This window comes from Filicampus tigris, chromosome 11 (genome assembly GCF_054856515.1).
Source record: "Filicampus tigris isolate MCC_2025a chromosome 11, RoL_Ftig_1.0, whole genome shotgun sequence".
Classification (NCBI taxonomy): domain Eukaryota; kingdom Metazoa; phylum Chordata; class Actinopteri; order Syngnathiformes; family Syngnathidae; genus Filicampus; species Filicampus tigris.
In genome coordinates, this window is record NC_141227.1 from 16,936,108 (window position 1) to 16,954,739 (window position 18,632).

The following is an 18,632-nucleotide window of genomic DNA, read 5'->3' on the forward strand; positions in this document are numbered from 1 at the left end:
TTGAATTTTCTGATATATGGATGGTATAACGTCCAAGTAATATTTCATTTGGCAGCTGTGCTCTGCCTCTAGGTGTTTTGTGTGTAACAGCAGAGCTAAAGGCGAACGTCGTATCAGTCAAATTATGACCCTCTTTTCCCTCGCATGAAACAGCATAACCTCTAGCTTTATTTTCATGTAATTTTTTCATTTTCCTTCTTTATCCTCCTTTCTGTTTGTTGTTTGTTATGGAGTAATATTTATCTTGATTTTTAGACATGTTCTTTATCTTTGTTAAATGTTTAATATGTACCTCTAATATTTTTGACAGAAAAGGTCACTTGCAGTTGCAAAAAGATAACGGCAGGTCACCCTGTTCACTGCGCATGCACCGTGGTGAAATTTCGCCCGCTTCCCCAACGTAGCTCTCGATTGGTTGCTGGTTTAAATGGGGAATCGCCCGCGCTTCACCGCGCATGCGCGGGTTATCCGCCCTAGTGCCGTTTCCTCCCCGCGCACTTCCGTTGCCGCTGATTGGCCGGAGGTTTAAATGGTGAACCGCCCGCCTCTCTTTGAATGCTTTTGCGCCTTCTCACCGCCGAATTCGAAACGGAAAAGCGATGAGAGGACGACTTTTATGAGCGCTGAACTTCTTATTTGTTTTATACCCCCCCAAAAAAACACAACCGGTCACATAGCAGAGCAAGAGAGAGAGGAAAGAAGCTGTGCAAAAACGGAAAGAAGCATTGAGGGTGAGTGAGCAGTCACTTTCATTTGTATGTACTGCCACCGAGGTGTCAAGTTAATCCAACGGAAATGTAAACTATCAGTACATTGATTTGAGCATATTCTGCTGTGTCTATTTAAAACCAATAATGTGAGGTTGTGATGTTTTCCCTCCTGTCTAGAATGTATTAAGTAAGACGTTGTGGTATTTTAATGGCTTATATGTGCGTAAAGAATGAGTCAGTTAGTCTGGCGTCGAAATGGCTGGCCCGCGCAAAATCTACATTGCGTCAAAGTGGTCTCACTTCAGTCGAAACTGTAACGAAACAATGTGCGACCACTTTCAAGGACGGTTGCGACAATAACCTAAATTAAAAATAACATAAATTCATGTTTGAGGTAGCTATGTTAGCTTGCATGCAACCTATGCTAAAGGTAAACTACCTCCGAGGCCCGCTGACAGAAAATTCGAAGGGTTTCTCAGCGTTCATTTACACGCTTAAAACTGAAAGGGAATCATCAAGCAATGGCATACTGATTTCGTAAATGGCAGTTATTTTGGGCCGTTAAAGGTGGCAAATAGTTTAGGATTTTGGGGTGGCCCATATGTATATCGCCCCCAGCACTGAGCTGCAGCACATTCAGAACCAGAACAAAAGCAAGCTGTAATAAGACGAAGAGCAGTTTACTTCACTGCTTTCATTAATGTGATATGTTTGAAAATTGGACAGTGAGCAGAAAGTGGCACAAACCCTTTTTGCTTCTGAAACTGAATCATACTTATTCGCCAGAGCATTATGGAGTGACATTCTGTGCTAAAACGTGAAGTTAAACCCTCTCTTTTGTGTCTGCAGTGTATGTGTCTGTTCGACTGTGAGGAAGCTAACATGAAGTGCCCACGATACGACGTGGTCAAGGCCAAGCCGAACGTGGAGAGGGGCTCCCCGGAGAAGCCCTTGGGCCCCCATGGAAAAGATTCACCCATCAAGGACCCCCTCCCCCTCAAGCCCATTACCAGGGTGTCCAAAGTATTGTTCCCCCTTAATGATTCCCTCGGAGCGGCCCAAGACAAAGAAAACCAGACGGTCAAGGTGCACGAGAGTACCTTCGACGAGGCGCTAGAGGACAGCGGCTACTTGTCCTTGTACAACAGCCATATTGACGAAGGGGAAGGCTACAGTCAGGGGAAAAAAACCCAAATCCTGTTCCCCCTTCCACCTCCTACTGTGACACCAAAACAGGCCCCTCAATGTGAAGACGGCATGGTTTCAGGCTGCCCCGTGAGCCTAGGGGCCGCTTCCACACCCATAGACCACTGCAGGCACAAACCACTCACGTACTCCTTGTCTTCCACCCCCTCTGAGCACTACGATAACTCCAACCTGCCCATCGTCAAGTTCCAGTTGGCAGTGTGTCAAGAGCTTGCGAAGGGTTACAGCAAGAATAAGAGGTAGGGGCTGAATTGGTAACAAATTATATATACAATAGAAAACGGAAAATTCACACCTGTGTCAAGCCACTCAAATGCTACACGTTAAGTGCAGTTAACCACTGTTTAACATGTGGGAGATGCATTCCAGACCCACTTTTGATAGTGACATTTTGCATACTAATAAAGCACAGTCATGAAAAACACCTTTAAAAGTATTCCATTGTACCTGTTCTCACTCTCAGCCAACCGATACCTCGCCGTTTGAAAAAAAAAAAAAGAAAAATCCCAAATAAGCGCAATTGTTTTTGTAATTCTAAAGAATTGCACACTCACTTGGATGTAAAATTATTCATATTTAAATCATCACTTGCGAAGTATCTGTAGTAACATATCCACACAAAATACATATGTTGGCTAAACAGCCTATTTTCGTAGCTCTTCGTGCTTGTGAGAGTGAGACATGGGATACATTCTGTATTCACATGAATGTACATTTGTAATAAAGCAAGGTGCAGCATTTGTACTTGTAAAATATATTCAGTGATTCTAACCGACCCCCCCCAATGCGTGACGTCACATTGGTATGCTGCCAGAGGGGCAGGCGGTCGAGTGAGTGAGATAACAGAAGTCCGTTATGTGTTTCTAAAAATGGTTAACACCTGTGCTGTTTATGGTTGCTCTAATCGGTCAACAAGAGATTTTATTTTGTGATACCGGCAGTGATTCAAATTAACCGGAGGCATAAACGAAGTTGTTTGAAAGCAGACGCACGCAATGGCTGTCAAATCTTCAACGTGACCATTGAACACCATCACAACATATAATGTTACTAAGATTTACTTCACACCGCTGTTCAACATTAATCTGTTAATTATATAGGTATACAAATTTCATATACGTTGATGGAACATTTTGCTGAGCGATGTGTTGTAAACCAACTCGTCTCTTTGTTAGCAGTCAGCAAGCTAGGGCGAGCTGGAAAAGCTTCGACGGGTTATAAAGACAAACTCATCTGGACACAAACTATTTTGTGAAAGACGTTTTACACCATTAAACTAGTGATCAATGTACTGTGTCAAACAAAAGCAACATACTTTGCTACGAGACAAACATCCAGCCGACATGCCCCCAAAGTAATTGCAGGCTCTAGATCAGGGGTGTCAAACTCATTTCACATTGTGGGCCATATACAGCCTCGGCAGATGTCAAGTCGGCTGGACCATTAAAATTATACCATACTCTGCTACAAATAACCAAAATATCATGTTTTTCCTTTGTTTTGATGCAAAGAAGCACAAGAACATTAGGAAAATGTTGAAATTCCTTTTACAAAACCTTTTCATGAAACACCATGTGTTTAATGCAATTTTTCACATTTAAATTATGGAGGTTAGGTTCCCCAAAAAATATGTGGGGGAACTCTGTTATCCCTTGTTCAATATTTTTGTTTTTGTTTGTCATCTCAGGTACGACTGGAGCATAATCTCCAAGGTGGCCGAAGATCATCTGCTGCACCAGGTGATCGGAGGCCGCATGGGCCTGGAATTCGTGGATGTGTTCTCGTCTCTTCTGTCCAAGAATATGAGAAGCATCCTTGCCAACATCCTGTCTCTGCTGGGAGACATGGACCTCATCAGGTAGACGCACACTGTACCGGTAGATAATTTCTGGCGGGCACTGGGTTGCACGTTGTTGTGGCCGTGAGGTACCAACATTTTTTTTTCTGCAGTTGCAAGAAGGTGAGCAGAACATGGAGGAAGATCATACGTGAAGATAGCGCTGCCCTGAAAAGGTGCCGGCAAGCTGAGCAGATGCTTCAGGTGAATACACAAACTCGGACACATACACGCGCTTTTGGGTGTTAGTTGTTGCAAGTACTGTTAAAAAACTACAGGCATTTAAAAATTCTTTTAATTTTTGCTGCTAAAATCCTTCCATAATGGGTAATTAAATGCACAAAATTTCTGTGACTTTTTGAAATCGAAATTAGATGAATTTAATAATAAAAAAACATCCATGAGATAATAAATTCTTACTTACATTAAATGTATTTTTTAAATTATTGAACTGAATTTTTTTCCACATTTTAAATTAATGGACAATGTAATTGATTGATTTCCCATTTTAACCATTATAAGAATTATTTAATTCCACACACAAAAAAAGCAAATGATTGTCAACTGTAAAGAATACAAACTTGTGGGGGAGAAATTACTCTAAAACGGGTAGCTTTTTGTATGACAACTCTTAAAAAAAACAACAGCTTATTTCCCTGTTTGTTTTTTTTAAAATTCATTTTAGGAATCATTAAGCTCTGTAAAGCTAAAGAGTTCCGGTCTTACGAGGGACGGAGTCGTGTCCCGTGTGGTTCTATCCTGCATGCAGAAAGTGGCCTCTCCACGCCCTCCATCTACAACAGCATCGTCATCCTCCTCCATCAGCAGACGGAATGCCTCCACGCAGAAGAACAGCCTTTCTCAATTGCAGTGTTCTCGCTTCAACGAGTACATTCAGGTCAGTCCCCTGCAAGGGATTTGAAATAAGACGGTCAAGATGTGATTGAAGTGTGGACTTGGAAGGTTTAATTTGGTAATTTCACCCAATTAAAAAAATATATTGTTTTAGTAATTCAAAAGTATTCAGACAAAGTGACCTAATAAACCTTTGAGGCCCCAAAACGGAGTGACTGCCAAATATGGCCGTAATTCCTAAATGGTAAATGATGCATTTATTTCGTTGTGAAACGGCTTAAATTAAAGCTGAAATTGTGCACTTCTAAAATGTGTATTGTACAATATTTGGACAGACATAAGATTTTTGGGTATTCAGAATTTTTTGGACAAAATGACAATGTACACAGAATACAAGCTGTGCTGCAAATAGTGAAAAGCTACATGTAATTGATGCCCACCCAGCCCAAAAGGTTTGTAATTGTCTACAAGATGGTGGTAGAGCACTTTTTGCCAGACGAAATGCTCCCCACTTCATTTCGACATGGCTAACACCAAAGCAATATTTTAATAAAATTCAAATACTTTTTAGCTCCTAAAATGTAGGTAGTGGCTGTGAAACCTACTCAATTCAAGGTTAGTCCACACTTTAATCACATTGATTTGTCCTTGCACAGACAGTGCTTCCAAAAATGTCTTTAACTGCAAAATTGCAAATGTGGAACCTCTTGAATTAAAGCTGCAAGTCTATTTTTCCTATCCCTTCCCTCAGGCCGCCAGCACCCTGAAGCAGCACGAGTCCCTGCGGTCGTGCAAGCAGTGCGGCTCGCCCGCCACGCACTCGCCCGAGGCCCAGCGAGCCAAGTGCATGCGGCCCTCCTGCCAGTTTGACTTCTGCACCCGCTGCCTGGAGGTCTTCCACGGGTCCACCCCGTGCCGGGTGGTGCACTGCCGCTCCTGCTTGCCCACCTCGGGCAGCGCCTATTCCCTCCTTCCCGGCAGCGCGCAGAGCAAAAGGAACATCAGGAGGTTATGACGAGGCGTAGCTGGTTCATCTTCTGTGTACTGTTGCCAAAGTGGGGGGGTTTCAAAGGGGTTTGTTGGTGTGGGTTTCTAAAGGTGTTTGTGATTCAAAATGATGCTTTACAAGCACACCTCCACGGTTGGCGCGACTGAATGAACTCAAGCACTTGTTTTCAAAAGCATCCTGGACAATCAGCCAATAGGCCGTGTTATTTGGGCTCACATCGATGTCGTCAGTGAGCGCACAACATCTTGACCAAAAAAAAAAAACGACGACAAAAGAAAATGGTGACACTTTAAAGATGTAGCTTTTAATCACGTTTTAAAGTGATTGTAAATATTTTGTCGTTTTATGTATATAGAACATGTTACAACATTGTTTTAAATAAATGTTCGCTTTGGAAAAGTTGTAACTACTTACTGTACTGTTTGTATTGACATTCCCTTATAAATGTTTTATAAAACTTCACGTTTGCCTCTGTGGATCATTGTGCTAAAAAAAAAAAAAAACTTGTGTGAGACGTTTCATAAGTTTGTGTCGATCCTTTGTGGCCAAACTGCTGTACTGTACTGTTCGTCATATTTTGGCTCAAATTTACTGTAAAGACTTCATTCAGATATTGAGTATGTTAAGGTCAATTAAGTTTAAATTTAGATAGGTGTCAAATTATAACGTACATTTTGTTGCTGGAGAAGCAGTTTAAAATTCAACTCATTCAAGAGCCAATACTGAAGGAAAAAAATATGAGCAAGCATAAGTTTCATACCTGAGAATTTGTGAGATTTACGAATTTGTTTTAAGAACAATGGGTTGCCTGCTATAAAGTAAGTTGCTTTCCCCTCCTTTAAGAGTTTTATAAACCAATTATGTGATTTTTGAACCGCAGGAAGACCTAAACACCTACCAACAATAACTATTTGACTGTTAACATTTAGTAGTTGTACATGTCACTGTCTACGCAAAGCAGAGAAAAGAGGCCATTTTGCAAGGCATGCAAGCCCAAGCGCTCAGGACAGTGACACTTCCTGTACCGTGACATCACTTCCTGTCTTCATGTCGTCACGGTAAGTACGACGGTTAAGTTTCCTCACGTGGCCAGTGCTCAAGTTTAAATGTCCCTCTTGCTCTTTCATCTCTAATGTTCCTTTGTTCTTTGCTCTGCCATCTTCTAAGACGTCACAGCAACACTCACAACAAAGAGCAACGTCTTGCTTGGTTCACTTCCACTCTTTACAAGGAGCGTTGAAAAGCATGCTGGGAAGTGTGCAACTCAGCCACCCTTACTAAACATAGTATTTGCAAAACCCCAAATAAATGTTGAGAAAAGGAAGAGAAGAGGACGTTTGACGGATATTGTTTGAAAGGTCGGGTACGCAAATCAAACCACTCTGAATTTCTAACCTACTGTTCTCTTGTACCTAAATTACCCTCAATAAGTCCTCTTAAATTTTCGCCATTAGATGGTAGTGTTGTTTCGTTTCCATCAATATCAAACTACTAAAGTTGTTCCTTGAGATTAATGTGTGGAGAATATTTTTTTAAAGGCATTTACATAACCAAATGCTCCCAAAATATTTCCCTTACAGTCCACGGTAAAGTTAAGTTAGCACAATGGACTAATGGTGAGCATTTTCTGCCTCAGAGTTCTAATGTTCTGGAGTTGAATCTCAGCCCAGGAAAATAAAATAAAAGAAAACGAATGGTATTCTAAGAATTGACTGACAGGCCAAATAATAATTTAATAAAATAATACAATTTTGAAGAAAAAAAAAAGTCAACATTTTGGAATTAAAAAACATTTATTTCAACATTTATTACATAGTTTTAATAATAACTTGTTTCACTAAAATTATATTAATAAATATTTTATCTTCAGAAATGGGCAAATAGATTTGATTTTTAATTACAAAAGTTATAAAATGCGGATAAACATATTTGAACCAATAATCTAATTAATTTGAAAAAAAAAAGTTATAAACAGACGGGTCATTTTATAATGTTAGTTTTCTTGTCACTTTTTCACTTCACTTTCACTTGGTTCGCTGTGGCGACCCCTGAGGGGAAAAGCCGAAAGGATAACAACAACATTGTTATTCAATATATACCTTGTTTTTCTGGTCATTAAAATTTGTCTGTTTTTTTTAAATAAATACTTTATTACATTATTTTGGGGATTAATTTAAATGTATAACAATAATGTTTTTAAACTCCTTTCTACTAATTTACTAATTTGAATTATTTAGTTATTACACTAACACAACAAATATGTTAATTTATTTTTCACATATTTTGTATTTTATTGAAAAAAGTTTACATTAACTTATTACTACCTTAAAAAATGTTTAAGTATTACAATGTGGTAATCAATTTCAAAATGAATTTTAGTTGTACCTGTAATTCAATTTTCATTCAATTTTGTAATAAAAATCAAATGATGATACAGGGTTTTTTTTTCACATTTTTGGGGAATTTATTGAATAAAGTGTACATGCATTTTAAGGTCTTACTATATATTAATGTCTTTTAAAACTGATTTTAATTTTAAATATTATTTAATTAAATTAAATTATTACTGCATAATTACCTGTACTATCTATGTTAATTCATTTTTTGCATACTGTATTTTCTATTTTTAAAAAAAAATAGTAATTAAAAAATATGTTAATAATTCAATTAATTCATTATTCTGTTGCAAAATGTAGCCCCAGTCGCACCGTATTATTTTTTCAATTTACATATTTTTATCAGAGACCATTTGAGATTTTGTAAAGTCCTTCAAGGGTGAGACTAAATGTATGAAAAACATATTATTGGACATATTATGAGCATTTTTTGGTCTGGAAGGATTTTACTCCATGTCTTTTTTCCCTCTCAAGTTAAAAACGTCAGCGTTGTTGACGTCAGAGCGGAGGCTGCTGATGAATTGCCACTGTGGCCTTTTAGTCACTCTGCAACTCGGGATCATTTATCTTGCCGTTTTATTGATGGCCTGCTGTACTGACACACATAAGGTGTGTGTGCTAATAAATAGGCTCGCCCCCAAACTTTCTGCACTCCATCTCCAGAAGCCAAGTACAATGGTTCCTTGACTTGCAATGGCCCAACTTATGAGATATGTCCTGAGTTTTTTGTTAGTTTTGTAAACATAGAATAATTATACTGTATAGTTTGTTCGTTTTTAAATATTTTACTTTGTTAACATTTTTTTTTTCAATTTTAGTTTTAGGTAGCTAAAATAACCTTGCTTAGGAAAGTCCGCTAGCTTATGCTACGACACCTTGCAAAACGCCATAAACAGGTTTATGAAACTAGCATCAACAGTTGCGGTAATTATAACTCTTTAATCAACTTTTGTTTGAACACAAACAGTAGAAACACATGCAAGTAGACCATACAGCAATACTCCCATCCAGGCATATATTCTTTATCCTCTGCTAAAAACAAATAATACTTCAAAATAGCTGTTGCAAACTGTGCCATTCTTTACATTCTATTTCGTTATGTGATGGCTGTATTATTGTGTTATGTGTTATTTAACGTGTTATGTTATGTGTTATATTTAAAAACACTTACAAAAATTTGTTGGTGTTTTTAAGCCGCTTTAACTGACACACGCGCGCGCACTCACACCAACACGCTGTGTTGAAAGGCTCGAGCCCTCTCTCTGTTGTCTATTTTTACCCTGTTTGGTCCATTAAGATCATCAGTGATGAGAGTTAATGAGTAAAGCCTCTCCACAAAGCAGACAGTAATTACGTATGTCCCGAAGAGCGGGCACACACGCGCACACACAAAACATATGGATACATAACTGACAGCCACACGGAATAGAATGCATGTACTGTTACAAAAAGAAGACGTGTTGATATCAAAACGCAGACGCCACAAACAACTTTTGACTTTAGTCTTGGAAATGAACATGTCACTCGTATGGCTTTTTTTCCCAACGTAAAAGTTCCATTTTCATTGTTGTTTATATTACGAGAATTGTATTGTCAACATAGCGTGACACAAACACAAAACAATGCTAATCTTGAAAAGACTTTTTCTCGTAATAGTAGTTTTTTTTGGCTCATCATGTTAAGACTATTTGTGTAATATATTACGACTTTTCGCATAGAAATGCACCTTTATTCTGGAATATCACAACTTGTTAATGTTAAAGGACCGTTGTTTTCACTTTTTATAATATTATACAAAAGTTGTTCTCAATAAATTACCACTGTTTTCTCATAATATTAAGACTTTTGCCTCATTGAATGTTTTCCTCATCATAAGGTTATTTTTTCAATATACTGTAAAATTACATCTTTTTTTCTATTCTCATAATATTGCGAAAACTTTATTTCTCTAAATATTTCCCACATAAAATGACAGTTTTTTTTTCTCGTCGTGACTATTCTTACAACAATGACGACATTGTTGTTATTAAAGTGCAGCTTGATTCTAGTCATTTCAAAAATTTCAATTTTTATTAAATAACAATATTTTTCTAGTACAATTACCGGTACACAATATTTTTCATAATATGAAGTTTTTCCTCACAAATTTACAATTAAATTTTTGTATTTTTTTCATATTGAACATATTTTCGCTGTACTTGTTTCCCATGTAATATTTTACATGTACGCACACAAACAATATACTGTATGGCCAAACCATATAAACTACATTTGCCACAAATCCTCCTTGATTTGTAAACCTTAAACCATGTGACGACAAACTACATAGTGGCTTTTAAAAATTATTTATTATATTTTTCTATGATTGTGCCGAGTCAGCAAAAATCAATCGTGCGTCCATATAGGAGGGACGCCTCGGCTCGTCGCAATTATCGAGACACGTCAGCGTGCGGCCCCGCAGAACGTTCCTTGTTGACATTTATGAGTCAAATATCCACTTCCTTGTGACACTCGCAAACAAAGTGACTCACAACAACACTGAGGAGGAATAATTTGGCCCGTCTTGCACCAAACGGAAAATTTGGTGGTCATTAATACCTTATTTGGAAGAAGATATTGTCAAACATAAATTAGTTAAAATAGTACCACTGTTGACTGTGTCCTATTTGTTGTTTTATGTTGAATAATACAATGATGTTATTATGATATTTGTTTACAACAGTGAAGGGTTTGATTGAAAAAAAAAACTCTTCAAAAGAGGCGATTTCAGTCCAAGTAATATTATGTCTTTATTCCAATGAAATTATGATTTTACTCTAATAATAAGATTTTTTGTTACATTTTACCATAATAATAATCTACCGGTACATTCTACAATACGCATATGTTCAGTCTAAATATTTTCACTTTATTTTTCATTTAACATGAAGACTATTTGCAAGATGGTAAAACTTTATATGCTGTAAAATACAACTTTATCCTGGTAATAACCCACATTTTATCTGGTAAATTCTGACTTTTTTCCTATATCTTTTTTTTTTTTTTTCGTGGGGGTGAAACAATGAGGCAGACCAAAGGAGTCAGCGTTGAAAAATAAAAGGGACTTCTTTTATTTGGTGAGTGGTGCACATACAAACATACATACATACATTAGTACATGGTCGTCGTCGTCAATAAAATGCGCTATAGGCAGCTCCATGCACAGTTAGGACTCTGTTTGCTCTACAAGTCGAGTACAGTAGTAGAAAGTGATTAAATGCATATGGGGTCCATTGGAAAAAATACACTTTGCTCCTCCTCGTCCTCAGCTTCAGTCCGTTAACCAGTCGGATATCGTGGAATTCGACAAAGTATTCCCATTTGTAATGTGAACAAAATGGTTGACCAATATGTTCCAACAAAGAGTTCTTAAATAGGGATTTTTAAAAGTCAAGCTATAGCGGGATTTCAAATTCTACAGTATTATATGTATACCTGTAGAATCAAAACATACGTTGGTGAATGCCACATTCTTGCTGAAAAGTGCACAAGTGGGACTGGCCCAAATTGTTGAGTTAAAAGTAAATAATTGCCAGGGTGTCAGTCGATAATTATTAGTGATGAAAATAAAAGTAAAAATCCCATTCATCCACATTTGGGAAAGAAACTCTTTGGATGTTAAATGTTTAATTGTTGTTATCTGACATTTAGGACAATTTTGTGTCGATATTCATGTGCAAAAGCTGTCAAACTGTAAACGTATGTACAATGCTTAACAAATGTATTAGACCACCACCCAATGTCAAATCAACAGCATTGGGAATTACAACCTGTGAAACGCAATTAGAAGAAAATGTGTCTTTTCAAAAGGAAAAGGAAAAAAATAAACACCCTCACTATTTGGATGTGACTGTTTTCAGAATTAACCAATCACATTCAAACTCATGTTAAATGGGAGCCATTTAAAGTGCCTCTGATTAACTCAAGATAAAGTTCAGCTGTTCTAGTAGGCCTGACTTTTTTTTTTTTTTGCATTCTAGCAGAAGCCTAAAGATTTTGTGCTAACACTGACTGCTATTTGGGACCGTTCATAATTCCCTCCACCTTGAACTGGAACTGAGGCCTTAGTCAAGGTAGAGTGAATTATGAACAGTTCCAAATACCAATCAGTTTTAGCACAAAAATTGGCTTCACTTATTTCAGTTCAAAACTACTTTAATTCTGTTTGAAATGAACCGAAATGGAAAATCTGCATTAAAGCTTTTCTTTGATCTCATTTTTTGAATGCCTGATGGTCTAATACGTGTGTTAAGTGATGGAAAACTAGATTAGAACCACACTGGACGCGTGTCAGCCTTGCTGGGATCTTTGGGTGAATGCTGTTGTTGTTTTGTTGTTGTTGTTGTTGTTGTTGTTGTTGTTGTTGTTGTTGTTGCTGGAACGGATGTTTTCACCACAATGACTCCGGAAATTGGGACCTCTCCTCAAAGCGGCTGCGTTAGCAAAAACGACGACAAGGTTAAGTTGACTTGAAGAAGAGCTAGATGTTATACGTGTCGTGTATGGCGTACCAGCTGGAAGTTGTTTAGCAGGTGGTCGACGTTGATGTCGTCGTAGCTCTCCTGGAAGGTGTCGGGGTCGTCCCTGGACTCTTCCGGGTCGCTCGTGCCGACATTTTCTAGACTGTTGAGGTGGCGAAAACACACGTTTTTATGATTATAACAAATGTGTCGTGTAAATCCGCGACGGGTACTGCTAGTCGTGCACGGGCTCCCTCTAGTGGTATGCGAAAGAATCACTGCCTGAGTACAATTCAGTTGTAGTTAACATTTTTGCAAGTATTTTATGGCATGAACATGGGTGGTAACTTTTGCCAATGTTGTCTTCTGTATGAGAAAATGTCATTTTTTACTAGGTTGTTTTAGCCGAAAAACTGCTTGTGTTTCTTAAAATAAATCTAGATTTTAAGGTTCTAAGAAGCCTACATTTTAAGAAAAGATTAACTTGTATTTGGAGATCGGTTGCTTCGCAGTTTGTTTCTTGACCAAATTGTTTCTATCCAATTGTTTTTCTTTCTTAGGCTCATCATTGTTGTAACCCAGAGAGGAAAAATGCACTGACAGCCATGGAACTAAACTTGGCACAGAAAGCAGCTTTTGTAACTTTTGTTATGATCAACAATTATGTGTGGAGCTCCTCCCAATTAAATACGCAAATACGGTGTTACCTTGACTTCTGAGTGTCACAATTTCCAGCACAAAAAATAAATAAATTAGAGCGACAGTCGCCAGGTGCACTCTTAGCCAGTTATTGAACAGAACAAACAGCCAAACACTCAAATACAAAATGAAAACACTCACAAGGAGCATGGAGCAGACAGTTAACTAACTTGCTTGCGAAATGGCCAAGTGTAGCTGACATTGCTAACTAGGCCACGCCCCTTAAAAGCTGACATGAACACACAAATACTACAGTGTGTGTGACCTCTGGCTTGACTACGCTTTGCAAAACAAGCTTATTTCTTTATCGTCTCTTTTTTTATGTTTATATTTATACTAATTGGAATTCCTGAACTTGACAAAAGAATTAATTTCATAAAACCCCCAAAAATGTTAACGTTTAAATTTGGACCTTCTAATTCTATCCCTTTTTTTTTTTTTTTTTAGGAACATCTGTGGTAGTTTTTCCTTGTTTGCTGCCCCCTATTGGTTTGGAGGATCCAGCACAAGATGAGGAAGCCTGCATTGTCAGCGACTGCTTTTTGTTTCCCACAGCCCTTGAAGACATCTATCCAAGCACGTCGGGTCCCCCCTTACCTCCTCTTCCCCGTTAAGACCGAGTTGAGGTACTTCTTGACGGCCATCTGTTTGCGGAAGCGGCTGTAGTTGTCTGTGAAGATGGCGTCCGAGTGGCGCTTGACCGGCTCGTCCATCAGCTCGTCACTGGACGCACGTGACACGGTCGAGTCAAAGTAAGACAAGAAAGGACATAAGTGATAAGCCATTATCCCTCCCGCCCTCCTCCTCCGATTCGTCCTCCAACCCTGCTGGCTGTGCAACAACGTGCAAGCAAGCACTCATGGCATCACTTAACCTTTAACAACATGCATCATCAGGCAAGTCAGCTCTTATCATTGCAAATGTCACTGGACCCACACGCATACAAAAATGTATTTGTAAAAAAAAAAAGACAAAATTTGGAGATATGGGTTTTTCGCTGGACAACAACAGCCTAGACGTGCATTCCTCACTTTAAGTGCAGATGCGCAATAGTAGATGACACCCACATATCCGACCAGAAATCCTCCTTTTGTTACATGTTTGCAGATGAATTGTTGACTATATCTGTTTAAATTCCTACTGTCTAAATTTGGACAATTTCATTGTGTTGGTGTTCGCAAAAAGAAAAGGCAACTTAAAAATAATTACATTTTTATTGTCATTCAGTTCAAAATCCTCACATCTTCCAATTCTCAGGTGTTTTTTTTTGTTTGTTTTTTTTTTTTTTTTAAGCCAAACTGTTGAGTACATAGATTTATATGCTCGTGACTATATTTGGACAATTTACATGAAGGGCTGTTTACAAAAAGAAAGAGCAAGTTGAAAATACTTTTTTTAAAAATGTAGTTCAGTAAAACAACAAAATACAGATACTGATACACTGTACATATATTACTGATTTCAGCAAGAAGTAGATGACACCTAAATTCCCCGCCGGACATCGTCCAGTTGTCTCGTTTTTGCAGCCGAATTGTAGAGTATGTTCATTTCAATGCCATTTGACGATATTGGGATGATTTGATTGATTGGTTTCCCAAAAAACAGAAGGGTAACTTAAAGATAACCATACTTCAGATCTGATTCCAGACATCTTCCAATTGTCATGTTTTTATTTGCATTTTTTGCAATCATTTTAGGCAGCTGTTTTGATGAGCACAGTCATTTTAAATGCCTGTTGATTAAATGATGACAATTTACATTTATTGTTGGCAACTGAAGTGTTGTTTTCTAAATTGTGACAATTTGAATGGTCTTTGCAAAAAAAAGGTAAGGCAACCTAAACAAAACAACCACATTTGTGAAACAAGTCCACTCATAAAAGTGACACTATAGTCAAACTATATATTATTCTCCATTTAAGCCGTTTAAGACAATGTTTTCTCAACAATACTGATACAGGCATCCACCTACTTGACTCGCTTCCCAATCAGAGACTCCAAGTATCTCCTGGCTGAGAGCTGTCCCAGAAGTTTGCTGTAGCCGCTGGTGAAAAGACCGTCCGCGTGTCTCGTTGGTCTACATGAGACAATCGTTGCAATGCATTAAAAACAAATGACTCACATAATCGAATCAACAAATGCCAAGCATCACTCAGAATCATAATGCCTCTTTCAACTATGTGTTTTTAACCTTTTGTCATTACTTGAAAATAGCAAAAACAACAAAGATAAATAACGCAGACAAAATACTGTAAGAGCATGCGGTTGTTCTGACCTCATGGATGTGTAGGGCAGACTGAGAGTCCTGCAGTAGAGCACACTGAAGAGGGCAAAGAGAAGAAGAAGATGGGGGCCGCTCCGTTGTGACATCGCTTTACACCTGAGAAGAAGAGAAACGTCATCCTCCCATGATTCAAAACGTAAGTCCCAATATTTCCATTTGGCTAAAATGACAATATGCCCACACAATATGCCCACTCTCGTTCAACCGTAATTTCTCTTAAATACTAACAGTCATGGAAGATGTGTCAAAGGTCATTTTGGGTGGGGGAGGTGGGCGGGGTACCCAATCCGTGATTACACACAGGACAAGTCCAAATGAGTTTTGGAAATTAATTTACCCAACAATCACACATTAGTACATAACAAAATGATTAATTTGTTTAAATGATTCGGTAATTGAGGTTTAATAATCATTGTAAGGATATACTGAAACCAGCGAATGCATTCAGTCTTCTCTTGACTATCTTACAACCAAATGTGAATAACAGCCAATGGTTAATTATCCTTAAAACGCATTTTGAAGGGCGGCAGATCTTGTAAAATAACACCCAACCAGTGCGTAATAACGCACGGGACACAATCCAAATGAGAGTGCAGGCAATACTTAAATATGATTTAAATCCGTTTTTAGTTTAAGAATATTCGCTGTTTTCCCCGTTTCCTCTCAGCGGCTGGAGCGCTCATATTACAAAAGGTAAGCAAGACTATTTTGGTTTAGCCTTGTTTTATCTGACGAATGTGACACTACGGTTCAACCAAAAATGAGCTAAATACCTTTTGCCATAAACATATGGATACTTTAAAGCGTCTTAATAGATGGTCAATATCGTAAAAAAAAAAGAGCGAAAACACGGCGAAACCAATGCGTAATTACGCACGGAACCAAACTTGCGCTCGAGTTTGGACGACCGTTCTACACCACCACAATCCCGAAACCACTCAAATCCACTTAAAAAAACGAAATGTTAAATTACAATTGTTAAGTTAGCGCGTAAAATGTTTGGCACCAAGAAAAAAAATACAGGAACATGCAGCTTGCAGCCAAATTCTGGAATTAGTGCAAAAAGTCTTACATGTGTCGTAGAATGAAGGAAAGAAAGAAAGTGTGCTAAATGCGCAGAAATCCTGGTTTGTTGGCTGTCGTCCTCTCCCTTGTTGTGTTGCTGTGTTAGCTGTTGTGATGTGTTGTCTCTTTTATACACTTGCGCGCTCCCTGTGGACCCCCAAGAAGACGAAATGAGATTTGATGATCAGGGGAGGAGAGGAGGGCTGTGGGGGGCTGAGACGTAGTAGGTCACTGCTGACGTCACCGCCACGATGCACTGCACGGCCCTCGGTCAAATTAGTGTTTTTTTTCTCTCTCTCTCACTCTTTTTTAATTAATCGTTGGACTAGCAAATGAGTGACCCAGAGCTGAGTTCAATGTCTGGACAACTTGGATATGATGTCATTCAAAATATAGTTTGCAAGTTAAAAAACAACAAGACAAAATTTTATTGTTAATCAAATGCAACGCAATGGCTGTATTGGGAATCGCTGCGTGTTGAGGTACAACTTTTATTCAAAGCAAAACAATCAGATCTCAAATCACCTTTCTCCCTTGAAATAAATGGAAATGACATGAGTCACTTTCAGCTCCCCCAAAAATATATCCAATTTTCATGCTTCAATTCAATGGATAGTGTGCCGTTCCATTTGATATGTGCTCCTTGACCACCAGGGGGCCACATCATAATACACGTACAAAGTAGATTAGATGGTGAAAAGCAAAGATGGTTGCAATTTAGATAGATAGATAGATAATGCATGTGATATTGATGATAGATTTGTTAGCACTTTATGGTGTTTCCAATTGTGTAAATAAATGGAAGTAAATATAATAACATGGAAAACAAAATAGTACAATGTAGCTGTTTTGGACGCATTATTATCTAAAAAAAAATTTTTTAAAAAGTGTTTTGCTTAATTGTTTGAATTTCTAAGTTTTCCAAGTGGCCTATTTCACAGCTAGGTTAACTCTGCATTTATTTTTTCCGGCATCTTGAAATCCGTTGAAATCCTAGCACAGATCTGAGACGTTAGCTTGCGGATTAAAGCAACCAAGAGCTCGCCTGTGGCGATACACTTCTGCTATTAAGTGCGTGTCCTTTTTTGTTTTGTGTTGTGTTCAATCCGAACACACACACACACACACACACACACATACACCCACAGTGGATGTTACAGATTATCGCTTGAAGTAAGCACAATGCTCGCTCTTCTTTTCTATTTCAGGATGTGCTGGACAAAAGATTGAAGAAGATCGCACAAGTGTTGCAGAATCTGCCACCCACAGGGTTACAAATGACGTGAGCTGTGTGCTGCATACATCCCACCATCCGTCCATCCAGTCAATCATCTAAGCAGCCATCCATCCATCCTTTTTTTTTTTTTTTGTTTCCTAAAAAGTGGTGGTTTTGGAGATGCCAGGATCTCACTAGACGATACACCGATACACTGTACAGGTGATCCAGCTCATTCCCAAAAATACTTTTTCTTGCAACTATCTTTCCGGTGTGGTAAACATTTATGAAAATGACATGGGCGACAGGTATTCCATTGGCAAGTCCAGTATGACATCAAGCCCACGTCAAACATTTGTCAGGCCGGCTGGACCCCCCACGTCCCCCATTACATCTACCACCTCCCCATCCTCTCCTCCATGATGGCACCATGTGAAATGTAATGTGATCAGGCCGCAGAGAAAGTAGATTAGGGGCCAAGTTGGTCGTAATTGACAGCAGTGACTGGAGACAGAGCCCGCCAGGAAGGGGAAGCAAGCATTATTGTGTTGATGTTGATGGAATGTTTGGATGGGAGGGGAAACGTTCCTTTGGACCAGGACCGCTGCTACCAAGTTTGTGTACGTGTGTGTCTTGGACCTTCGATTTGTAATGTTATGTCTTAAATGCCATCCAGCAATCAATAAGTACAATAAGTACATAATGTAAAAAATTATATATATATATATATATATATATATATATATATATATATCGTCACAGTCCTGTGCAAAACATTTATGTCCATTTTTTTCCATTTTGTTTTTTTACGTGTTTTTACGTGTTTCCGCGTTACAGACATTGCATTAACGTGAAAA

General features: G+C 38.4%; 2 protein-coding genes and 1 long non-coding RNA gene across 5 annotated transcripts; 2 read left to right on the forward strand and 1 right to left on the reverse strand.

Annotated features, from left to right (window-relative positions):
• The first annotated feature begins 459 nt into the window (after positions 1-459).
• fbxo5 (F-box protein 5) lies at positions 460-6,079 on the forward strand. The gene is made up of 6 exons (XM_086045086.1): positions 460-731; positions 1,560-2,155; positions 3,604-3,774; positions 3,867-3,957; positions 4,439-4,651; positions 5,360-6,079. Exons 2-6 carry the CDS (start codon positions 1,563-1,565, stop codon positions 5,621-5,623), a joined length of 1,332 nt encoding a protein of 443 aa, XP_085901212.1. The 5' UTR covers positions 460-731; positions 1,560-1,562; the 3' UTR covers positions 5,624-6,079.
• A 541-nt stretch (positions 6,080-6,620) lies between these two features.
• On the forward strand, positions 6,621-18,529 carry LOC147139962 (uncharacterized). 3 transcript variants are annotated; one of them, XR_015088795.1, is made up of 6 exons: positions 6,621-6,675; positions 13,659-14,107; positions 15,171-15,257; positions 15,501-15,630; positions 17,768-17,997; positions 18,084-18,529. It is a non-coding gene; the product is annotated as an uncharacterized LOC147139962 (long non-coding RNA). The 3 variants fall into 3 exon arrangements; XR_015088797.1 differs by lacking the exon at positions 6,621-6,675 and adding an exon at positions 11,057-11,129; XR_015088796.1 differs by lacking the exons at positions 15,171-15,257; positions 15,501-15,630.
• vip (vasoactive intestinal peptide) lies at positions 11,107-16,742 on the reverse strand. The gene is made up of 6 exons (XM_086046027.1): positions 16,567-16,742; positions 15,486-15,590; positions 15,183-15,287; positions 13,809-13,934; positions 12,564-12,675; positions 11,107-12,485 (listed from the first exon to the last, which is right to left on the reverse strand). Coding segments are annotated over exons 1-6 (459 nt in total). The 5' UTR covers positions 16,569-16,742; the 3' UTR covers positions 11,107-12,476.
• Positions 18,530-18,632: the final 103 nt, after the last annotated feature.

Bases quoted from the DNA above. Each gene is read 5' to 3' on its own strand.
- fbxo5 (XM_086045086.1), top strand. From the start codon at position 1,563: ATGTGTCTGTTCGACTGTGAGGAAGCTAACATGAAGTGCCCACGATAC. The intron at 2,156-3,603 runs GTAGGGGCTGAA...TTGTCATCTCAG, and splicing joins GGTTACAGCAAGAATAAGAG to GTACGACTGGAGCATAATCT. The intron at 4,652-5,359 runs GTCAGTCCCCTG...CCCTTCCCTCAG, and splicing joins GCTTCAACGAGTACATTCAG to GCCGCCAGCACCCTGAAGCA.
- vip (XM_086046027.1), bottom strand. The intron at 15,288-15,485 runs GTCAGAACAACC...TGTCTCATGTAG, and splicing joins CTGCCCTACACATCCATGAG to ACCAACGAGACACGCGGACG. The intron at 13,935-15,182 runs GTAGGTGGATGC...ACGTGCGTCCAG, and splicing joins CTGATTGGGAAGCGAGTCAA to TGACGAGCTGATGGACGAGC.